This window comes from Fusarium phalaenopsidis (assembly GCF_050370095.1).
Source record: "Fusarium phalaenopsidis strain FUZ10S chromosome Unknown contig_32334, whole genome shotgun sequence".
NCBI classification, from domain to species: Eukaryota; Fungi; Ascomycota; class Sordariomycetes; order Hypocreales; family Nectriaceae; genus Fusarium; species Fusarium phalaenopsidis.
The window spans coordinates 577,723-588,413 of NW_028145390.1; the positions used below are offsets into that span (position 1 = coordinate 577,723).

Sequence of the window (10,691 nt, forward strand, 5' to 3'; positions counted from 1 at the left end):
TTGAATTGTGTCTTTGTGAGGCTTGATGATACAATTCTTGATGAGCGGTTGGTGTTGAGGAATAGGAGATGGCATCAAGAAGGAACCGGCAGTTCACCAAGTATATAATGCTTCTAAAACTCCCTCAAACTTTCTCATCACTCCAGCTCACATCATCAACTTGCTCACATCCTCATCACAGAGTGAAAACAGCAACTGGAACTTCTTTGACCATGCCCTCTCTCATCTCCCTCACCGCCCTCCTGGGAGCCCTGACCTCTCAGGTCTCGGCCTCTCCCGCCAACCTCGACAAGAGGCTAGGTCTCAGTCTTCCTCCCCTGATTCCCAAGATCCCAGGTGTCACTGAGCCTTTGGCCGACAATGCCCCTCCTCTGCCCATTCTGCAGGTTCCCACACCTCCTTTGGACAGCCCCCCTTTCAAGGTGTCCAACATCAAGCCCAAGAAGATTGGATACTTTTGGACTGGTGCTGGTGATAACAAGCATGCCGATTTCCTCGTCACTGCCAGTTTGGATGATGTGAGTATTATTTCACACAACCTTGGTTGCAGTATTAACAAGGTTTAGGACACCTTTGGTGAGATCATCTACATCACCGATGTCCCCAGCAGTGGCAACTCTCCTCACCATCTTGGAACATCTCTGGATGGCAAGACCCTGGTGGGCGGTGGTCTCCTGTCTCTCCTAAAGACTCAGGACACCGCCTATTACTTTGACACCACGGACCCCTACCACCCCAAGTTCGACCACAGCAACCGAGGTATTCTCAGCTCCATCGTCGACGAGATCCGAGCCAAGCCCGAGGGGTAAGTTCCTATGTCCTTGCCACAGAACCTCAGCTAACAGAAGTAGTGGTTTCTTCATCACCTACATGGGCAGTGCCGTTGGCACTACTCCTGGCCGTCTTGTTGAGACCGATGCCGGTGGCAACATCATCCACGAGTGGCCCGAGGATGTCAAGGGCACCCTCAACATTCTCGGCGAGCAGTTCTCGCCCCACGGCCTCACCGTCGACTTTGAGAAGAAGATTATTCTCACCTCTGACTTTGTCGTTCCCATCACCATTCTGAAGCCCACTCTTGGTATCAAGAAGGCCGATACCCTACGCCTGTGGGACCTCGACACTCGCACCATCATCTCTACCATCACCATCCCCAAGGTGAGTATCCTCTGGTGCAACAAAGACGCAGTATCTAATCAATCACAGGGCCAAGGTATCCAGGACGTCAAGTTCATCCCCGGTAACAAGGAGAGTGCTGCTATCGCTACGTAAGTCACTCGAACCCCTCATCTCATCCTTCTCTAACACTACACAGTGCCGTCGGCCCTGGCCAAGCCTGGATCATCTACCCCTTCCGCAAGGACAAGAATGGAAACCAGGGCGTCGCTGAGCTCCTCTACGACTTTGGTGACAAGGCCAAGGACAACCTCGCCATCTACTCTGACATCTCGGATGACGGAAAGCTCGCCTACTTCACCTTCACCCTCGGCAACCACGTCGCTGCTCTCGACATTTCCGACCTCAACAACGTCAAGCGTCTGGATGATCCCGATGAGGACCAGCCCATCATCGGACCCCACTACGTCAAGATCTCTCCCGACAAGAAGAACCTTCTTGTTACCGGCTACTTTGTGCAGGGTGGAGATGTAAGTACCAATGACTCCAGACACTTGACACCGCTAACATTTCCAGATCTCCATCGTCAACACTCCCGGTGACTACAAGGGCCACTGGATCGACATCAACGAGGACGGCTCCCTCAGCTTCAACCGCACCATTGACTTTGAGGACATCTTCACCAAGACCCGCGGTGGTGCCCGACCTCACAGTGTTGTCATCTTTGACCTTACTGACCCCGAGAACCCCAAGTACTACTAAGGGATCGTGGGTGTGAGGCTTTGGCAGACGCACAGCTGTTAATGACAGGAGGAATAATGACGGGCGAGTGCTCTTACAGGGTACATGGATTGATGGATTAACTCTTCTTGGTGCCTCTATGAGGTGATTTATTTGGTGGATTGCTCTGCCAGTACTTACTTTGGACGTCTTATTGCCTAACTTAATCTGATAATGCAGCAATCAGCTTTTCACAGAAACATCCTTCAAGCTCAATTGTGATTACTTGATTGTGCCTAACCATCCCTGTGACAAGCCCCGGCGAGATTGTGACTCTCTGACAGACCTCTTGTGTTCACAGTTTTGTGTCAAAAACACCTAGTATATTATACCCCTTTTCTCTTAAGCACTTTCATATCCAATTTCTTTCTCAACTTTTTCCCTTCTCAATTTCCTCTCAAAATCTCGTTTCATTGTTCTTTGCCTTTACGTTCCTGGTGGGTCTCTTGCTAAGGGCTTCCACAGTGGAGGACCATCAGAACCGGTCGCCCAAGACAACACCTACACAAATAGTACTGTCTTACTCAAGGAACCTCCTTCGAGGATATGAAAGTGAAGTGTTGAAAACTCCCGGATCTCCATCTCTACAGAGCAGTGACAAAGAACAGAAGAGGAAATGCAGAACGAAAGAGGGAAGTGATGGACCCACCAAGCCCACTTTTCCGCAAGTGGGCCCAGCAATTGGTGAGATCCTCCCTCGAAACTTTGCCCCTGCGCGGGAATGTCACATATACCCCAATTTCATTCCTCCAGTCATCAATCAGCTTGGCTTCGTGGTCTAGTGGTATGATTCGTGCTTTGGGAATTTCTCAGCTGCACGAGGCCCCGGGTTCAAACCCCGGCGGAGCCCTTCATTTTGCTCTTCTGAGCTTGGAGGTGATGAACAACCTTTTTGCGCTTGTGGAAAGGTTCTTTTTGACTCTGGGACATGGGCGGGTTTTGGCCAGGCTTCCAGGCGATGAATGAGCCTCGAGATGATCTCTGGGCATAAATTGGGGGCTGGGAGATGTCTGAGAGGTGCCACGCTGGTGTTCTCGTCATGGCAACACTGGAGTCTTTTTGATCCTTGTTAGTATTAGGCAGCTCACTTGGGGTTGTTTTATATCAATTCTGTAGACGGTGTTTATTCTTCGGGGGAGGACAGCTTTGCGGAATGAGCAACTGGTTGGGTGTTGTGATCCGCTGTGTCGAACAAAGCACCTCCATCCCCACCATGGCCATCCAGTCTATGCCTGCAAATCATCTGGCGCGTTCACTTTGGGTGTCTTTAAGGCAAATTATGACTGTTGTATTTTTTGTGAACTTTTGGGGATACAAATGGCGAGTCTGGAAGGTTTGCAAACTCTGTTGTTCCCATCCCGATCGTCACTCTCAACCCGGCTCTTACTCTGGCAACAAAAGCTGGCCTCGAGACACGGGCGCCGCCTGTCCAGACAACAACACGGAAGAAATACCATCACCGCTCTCATTCAGCACAATATCCGCGATAATCTTGCTGTCCCGCCCAATCTCAGACCCCTGGTCCAGGTAGAATCTGAACGCCTTGTTCGCGCCTCCTTCTTGAAGAGCGAGATACGCCGTCAGAGCGCAGGAACCGCTTCCGCATGCCGGGTCCTCGAGGTTGATGGCAATCATGCGCACGCGGAGGTCGTATACCCTGCGGCCCTCTTCATCGCGTGTTCCTAGGACGCGGTAGTACATGGTGCCGACAAATGAGTGAGACCACTCGCTGTCCAGAGGAACGTCAGGGCATGGGCCGGGGAGCACGCCGGCAAAGTTATCGGGGTGGTCTGTAAAGTCGACCAAGACGTAGGTGACGCCCTTGACGATTGACGAAATCGGGTAAGAATCCTTCAAAGTGTCGGCTGCAGCAGTTAGGCTACCCTGGGTATCGAGGATCGCCTTCTTTGAGGCCTTTGCCTTGTGAATGTGCACATTGTGCGGGATCTGAGCAGCCACCGTCTCGGCTTGGACATCATACTTGAGAGTCACGATACCGGCATTTGTCTTCACATCAATCGATTCCTTCTCCAACGGCTTTGCATTCGGGCCCGACAGTAGCTGGCGGAACAAAACGTGTCCACTGCCAATGACGGGGTGCCCCGCAAACTCCATCTCGTTGACGGGAGTAAAGATGCGGATCTGGGGCGTCCCGGACTCGGGCTGTCGCAGAAAGATTGTCTCGGAAAAGTTGAATTCGCGAGCGACTTTTTGCATCTGCGTGGCCGAGAGGTCTACATTGTTGATGTCGACGACGGCGAGCTGGTTGCCGGTGTACCTCTTGTTGGTAAAGACATCGACAGTCACTGCGCGGTTAGCATACGCGACAACGGGTTTAAGTGGATGTACCTACCATAGGAGGTCTCTGAAGCAGGCATGGTGGCTATTGGATGGTAAATGTTGGTGTTGGAGGAATCAAGGTAGAACTTAACAGTGGGACGAGGCCACTTCTTAAGACGTCAAGATCAAGTCATAGCCTCTGCGCATCCTTTATTCTTGCGACCTCGGCCGTCTGTAGGCTCGACTGACTCACCTGATGGCAGGGGAATCTTGCCTATTGCATCCTGAGATATCGCAAGACACCCTTTGTTGTGGATCATCAAACGTATGTTGGCCAATGAATGAAGCAATATCCCCTTGAAAAGGCGAAATCGACCAATCCTTCGGGCGTAAATGACAACCAGAGGTTTGTCAGCAAGCTTTCGGGGTTTAGATCTCCTGTAGGGTAGCTAGGCCGGTTTGTGAGCAACCCGATTTCTGTCATTAATAGGCCAATTGGTGGTTTGAGATTTAACCTGGGAGCGTATTGAGTATCGCGTATCTTACCTTCATACTATACTACAGTTTGCATTATGTCATTGACACCGAGGCAGTCGATAAAATCGGTTGTTGAACAAGTGGTGCTTGCAAGAGCACCATATTTAACTCAACTACTCCTACCTTTAGCTTGACAGATAAGAACTGCTAATAAAATGGAAAACACTTGTTAAAACTCATGGAGTTTCATGCGTCTATCGACGTGTTAATTGAGGTTTCCCGTTCAAGAAATAGTAGACATCTACTAGCATTGCAAATGGAAGTCACATGACCATGTGAGAGAACGCGCGGGATTTTCACGCGCCTTATCGCGACTTCTCTTCACCCAACGAATTGCGTCGAATGATTTGCTATTGAGTATTACTATGCATAGACACATATCGCGCATTACAAAAAAATCGTTGAGTTTCCCAGAGGGACTATTCCGAGTCCCGTCTGCCTGGCTCAACACCATGAACCTTATCACCAACGCGCACAGAACCAGCAGAGGATTGGCAAGAACAGCAAAAATAAACTCCGGTACAGGGAATCGAACCCTGGGCTCCGCGGTGCTAATCCCTCAGGTTATGAGAGCGCGAAATGTTAGCCACTACACCATACCGGATGTTGAGGCTTATTGAGAGCCGATGGAGATGTTGGCAACCTAGTCTCCTCCACTCGACCCTGGATCCAACGGAGGGGTTGTGCTCCTCTCCGGTAGAGTACTGGCTGACCAAGGTTGGGTAAATGGACACTTCTTCCTGATCTCCCATTTCGCGACATTCATAAAGACAGTGCTTATACAGGGAACTTGTTCCTTCGATGGAAGCATGCTTCAAGACTCATGATTGCCCATCGCGATAACAACTGTTACTGCTGTGTGGATCCCATCATGTACACCGTCACGACGGCCGAGCTAACTCCCGTTCAAACTTATTCTCACCTCGAGGCGGACCCCTAACTGCCATAACAAACAATCCATTCCAAAGGACATCCATTCGCTACGCACCCCCAGCCAACTCAATGTTCCTCCCCCTCACACTCTTCCACTCCACCAACAACGCCCCAGCAAAAGCCGCTGCTGCCGTCCCAGCCCCGACATAAAAGCTCGTCGTCAACGCATCATTGTAAGCCAAAACAACACTATCAAGCTGATCCACATGGATAACATTGCGAATATTTGTCGCGCCCGTCCCTAGAACAAAGGAAGGGTCTAGTCCCGGCACGTACTCGCGGATCTTGTCCACGAGGGTGTTGGTAAAGACGGTGTTTCCGGCTGTGATGCACAGCGCACCTCCGAGAGTCTGGGCAAACACGATGAGTGCTGTGCCTGTGGGGATGTCGACCATCTCGCAGACTACCTGCACCGCGATTAGGGGTTGTTGTAGGCACATGCCTACGCCTATCCCTGCTAGGAGTTGGTATCCTATCCATTCGGTCTTTGCTGTGTTGACTTCAAACATGGTGATAATGCCGAAGCCAATGGCCATGAGGATGCCACCGACAATCATGAAGGGCGTGTAGTAACCCCAGACCGTGACGGCTGCACCGGAAATAATGGCGAAGCAGACAATACCGAGGAGCATGGGGAGGTTACTGACTCCAGACATGATGGCCGACTGACCAAGGACGGCTTGAAACCATATGGGTAAGAAGTACATGGCTGTGAGGAAGCATGCTCCCGTATGGAAGGCAAACCATGCGCCCGCCCATACCGTACGCATCTTAAAGATGCGAGGAGGCACCGTGGCATTGTCCTCCATTTTGTACTGGACGAATCCAAAGATGATAAGCAAGAAAGCCGATAGCATGAGAAGCGACGTAATCTTTGAGTCGTCCCAGTCGTATTCGATGCCACCCCACTGAAGAGCAAGAAGCAGACATACAGTGGCTGGTATAAAGATGCAAGTCCCGATAGGATCAAGCTGCCAGACACGGACTTGCCAAGTTGCAGGCTCAATGTCGCGCTCCGGGTCGGGAAAGAAGAAGGAGATGACAACAACAGTGACGAACCCAATGGGTAGGTTGATGTAGAAACACCATCTCCACGAGACCTTGTCGGCAAACAGACCTCCGAGTAGCGGCCCTGCGACCGACGAGATACCCCACATGCCGCTGATGAGACCCGTGTACATCGGCCGTTTGTGAAGGGGACAGGAGAAGGCCAGAATGGTGAGTGCCCCGGAAAAGATGCCGGCAGAGCCTACCCCAGATATTGCTCGTCCAACGATGAGCGTGACGCTATCCGGGGCGATGCCACAGATGAAGCTCCCCACCTCAAAGATGGCGATGGCAGCCAAGAAAGTCCACTTGATGCTCCAGTAGGTATAGAGTTTGCCAAAGAACAGCTGTAGGGCGGCTGTTGTAAGCATGTACGCTGAGCCATACCAGCCCACATCGTTGAGGCTCCCAAACGCATCTGTGATCTTTGGGATGGCTGTGGCAATGATGGAGTTGTCTGGGGTGTATTAGCAAAACCCATCCTGTTTGAATGAGCCACTCACCGAGCGCCATGACAAAGACGGCCAAGCAGAGCGCCAGTGTGATTAGGACAAGCTTCATGCCCGTTGGATACACCGTATCGTCAATCACGTTCGTAGCATCTTCTCTCACACCATCTGGAGGAGGCTGTAGCTTCTCCGTGCTTTCTGTCGGGGCAGCTGATCGTGGCCGGATATCACTGTACCGTACCGAGCCCATGACAGGATGAGGTCTTTTATCCGACTCGGGAACCTCATAGTCGATAGGAAGGGAACGCACGCTAAAGTGGCTTGGTGCGATTGAAGATGGTCGACTGACGCCGCTGTCGTCTCGGTTTGAGTCTCGGTTTGAAGTGAGCCATTGGTTGGCATTCCTGGCTAGCCTCGCTGTTTCCGAGTCGAAGTGAAAGTATTGGGATGATGCCTGGAGAGACGAGTATAGAGATTCTCTCGGAAGGCGAATGCTGAGGCGCGACCGAGATGTCGCGGCCATCGAGTAGTCCGGAGCTGACATTATGGAAGCCATTTTGATGGGTTATCACGCAACCAGTGCGACTCTTTTCAATGACTGGTGTCAGCTCTCTCGGATACTGCTGGGCCTTATGTTTATACCTGAGAGATGTCCCTTTAAGCTGCTTCATCCACGTGTTAAAGTGCCGCCCTTCCAATCTTCTGTCAGCTTCTGTTGCTAAGAGACTGTGGTACAATGTGACACAGTGGAGTCCTTTTGCATTGCTGAGTCGACCATGGTTCTCCTCGTCTCACATCGGAGCTGATTCTCACCGGGCGAGATGACAGCAAGGCGGAGGCTTGCAGCAAGATCTACGCTCGCAGTCGTGACCTAGCATGCCTTTTGGAGTACAAGGTGTGGCGGTCTGTGGCCTCAGTGGATGATGTTGGCACCTTTGACACAGCGCCAGAGAAGAAAATGTGAGCGATGGTGATGGCTTCAGTAGCATCACTTAGCAGGTGTGCCACGGTGAGATCGTGTAGCCCACACCTACCACACAACAAGCCGTGCCAGGACTCCGCGGAGCCCGGGAGCCGGTGTTGTTGGGATGCCTGAATCTTGTCATTATATGACTGCCGTACTTCCCATATCTCTAGGGCCGGCCAATAAGGCAATAAATCTTTCTCCTGCCCATCTGAGTAAGGAGACTCGGGACCGAGATGATGAGAGACTGCGGATGATGAATGGCGATGCTGCTTTTTTGGGGTTGGACCGCGTGGATAGAATGGGGGCTCGGAGAAGACTGTATCGTGTTGAATAAACGCGAGAAGCTATTGATAATAGAAGAAAAGATATTAATCTTATCGATCACCTTTGGAGCAGCCTTAAGCGGACGAGGATGCAAGACCACGCCTTCTTCCTTGGCATCTGCTCTCCATCGACTTGGCTTTAGCCTACTATGCCACATCAGAACCGAGGCACAAAGTCTGGAAGTTGTGTTACCTTGACCAACAAGTCCCAGTCTGCTTAGAGAGCAGCCAGGTGCAGTGGGAATGTATTCTTGTCTGATGTTTCGCAACATACCGGAGTTTGAACAAAAGCCGAGGCCGAGGAGACGGGTATCACCTCTCAACACCTCGAGCACGGGAGTGTTATGAGGAACGGTCTGTAGAAGCTCATACAAGTCAGCTTGTAACGGGTCCGGAGGATTTTACTTCAAACCGAGTCAAAGGGCGAGGTTGCGTGTTACAATCAGCACACAGGCATCGATAAGCCGCAGTTCCGAAGGCACACAAGAAGTCAGCGATCTCAAAAGTATTTGTATTGACAATTGGTGTACCCATTCTGGTATTCGCCACGTTCAAAACCCCAAATTTGTGCTTCCAGAACATTGGGGAGTTTGGCTAGTTATTACAACGATATGATCATGAGAGGGCATACCATAGACAATTGTACAGAGGCCATAGCGGTGCAGGGGCGAAACAAAGAAATACACGACATACACACAGGAAGAATATCGTGGTGAGCATATTATGCGCGAGACCAACATGAAGAGGACATCGATCACGCTCCATCTTGTGGGTGGTCCTCTGACAACGGGCTCAGTCGAATACGAGGACTTGCTCGTTGATGCTCATCTTCGTCATCTTCAAAAGGCTTCGTGGACCCTGGCGTGAAATTGCGCGATCGCTTGTTGCCTTTTTCAACTGAAGCCTTACCCTCTGTATTGGGAAACTCCTGTGGGCTACTTTGAGTCGATGAGGTCTGAGCACCGACAAACTTGCTCATCGAATATGACTTCCTGGTCAGGTCTGAGTGAGGACTGTTGGGGCTTCGAGCTTGGGATTGGGTGAAGGGAAGCGGGATACTGCCGTTTGACGGGATGTACAACTGCTGAGACACCTTTCGCTGATCATGGTGATCCAATCCAACAGTAGTACTAGTAGACAGTGTTGACGGAATGGGGCATGTCGAATGCCGCTTGCGATTTTCCTTGCGGGACCGCACCTCAGGCGTTGAAGTACGTGTCGGTGGAGCGTGAGGTTGCAATGACATAGGCTGACTCAAAAGGGAAGCTGTCAAGGAGAGAGCAAGGTCTTCAGGCAACACGGTATTATGCGGGAAGATTGGGAAGGGAACTGTCTGCTGTTAGTGTCATGTTTGAACGGCAAAGGGTATCACGCCGGACCTGGTTGGTTCCGCTCGGTAAGTATGGGCGTGCTGAGCGTTTTGGGCAGTACTTTGGGATCCTCATCGTCAATAGAAAAAGCCAGAGAAGAGAATTGAGTCTTATCAGATCCGCTCCCTGAGGAATCCCGGGTCGAGCCTCTGCGTTCAGTGCTGGTCTCACCCAAGCGTTCCCAGTTGTGACTTGACTTTGGCACGGCAGGATTAAACTGCTGTGGAATACTGTTCAGCCCGAGCCCAACCTTACCAGGCCAATCAAAATATGCGGTTGTGTCATCAAACGAATCGACAATGTCGCTGCAGCCAGGGATCTCATCCGTGTTCGGCAGAGGCCCAATGTAGCTCGCCTGGGTTGGTTCCTCCGCATGGTTTGTCGCTACGTTGAACATGGCACTTTGAACCGTGGGCATTGTAAGCCCTGCCAGGGCCTTCTGTTGGCCATTCGTGCGGAGTCGTGGAGAGTGGGCGTGGGTTTTGACACTGTTTAACGGAAACGAAGGGACGGACATCGACGTCGTATTCGGGGATCGCTGCCACATAGAAGGGTTTGGCCAAGCAATCCCTACGCCTTCTAGGACTTCTAGAACCCAAGGTTAACGAACGAGGACCAGGTTAAAGGTGCAGACAAACCTTGGGGTGCGTGCTGAAAAGAAAAGGCGACAATATTGTTGACTCTCTCCATTGGTACGGTTAGAGAATCGCGCGGAAATCCTTCACTGATGACGAGTCTGATGCGGCCGAGGGCATCACCTACGTTTCGCTGTCTTTGCTGAAGGATTTCTTGCTGAAAGGCAGGAAACTTGAGCGGCTCGAGATCTCCATTCTTGGACAAATCTGTACTTGGAGTTAGTAGATTACCTCGAGATGAATACGTGATTCGT

The 10,691-nt window shown here is 51.2% G+C and overlaps 3 protein-coding genes and 2 non-coding genes across 5 annotated transcripts; 2 read left to right on the forward strand and 3 right to left on the reverse strand.

Moving 5' to 3' along the window:
- Nucleotides 1–212: 212 nt before the first annotated feature.
- Nucleotides 213–1,878, forward strand: LRP88_14302 (uncharacterized protein; the record flags this gene model as incomplete). The annotated part of the gene is made up of 6 exons (XM_083250651.1): nt 213–518; nt 567–805; nt 879–1,158; nt 1,207–1,268; nt 1,316–1,631; nt 1,693–1,878. 6 exons carry the CDS (start codon nt 213–215, stop codon nt 1,876–1,878), a joined length of 1,389 nt encoding a protein of 462 aa, XP_083093716.1.
- A 785-nt stretch (nt 1,879–2,663) lies between these two features.
- LRP88_14303 lies at nt 2,664–2,746 on the forward strand. The gene has a single exon. It is a non-coding gene; the product is annotated as a tRNA-Pro (tRNA).
- A 533-nt stretch (nt 2,747–3,279) lies between these two features.
- LRP88_14304 (PhzF family phenazine biosynthesis protein) lies at nt 3,280–4,274 on the reverse strand (the record flags this gene model as incomplete). Its single annotated transcript, XM_083250652.1, has 2 exons — nt 3,280–4,202; nt 4,250–4,274. 2 exons carry the CDS (start codon nt 4,272–4,274, stop codon nt 3,280–3,282), a joined length of 948 nt encoding a protein of 315 aa, XP_083093717.1.
- Nucleotides 4,275–5,227: 953 nt separating this feature from the next.
- Nucleotides 5,228–5,317, reverse strand: LRP88_14305. The gene has a single exon. It is a non-coding gene; the product is annotated as a tRNA-Glu (tRNA).
- A 376-nt stretch (nt 5,318–5,693) lies between these two features.
- On the reverse strand, nt 5,694–7,211 carry LRP88_14306 (major facilitator superfamily domain-containing protein; the record flags this gene model as incomplete). The annotated part of the gene is made up of 2 exons (XM_083250653.1): nt 5,694–7,150; nt 7,202–7,211. 2 exons carry the CDS (start codon nt 7,209–7,211, stop codon nt 5,694–5,696), a joined length of 1,467 nt encoding a protein of 488 aa, XP_083093718.1.
- Between the last annotated feature and the right edge of the window lie 3,480 nt (nt 7,212–10,691).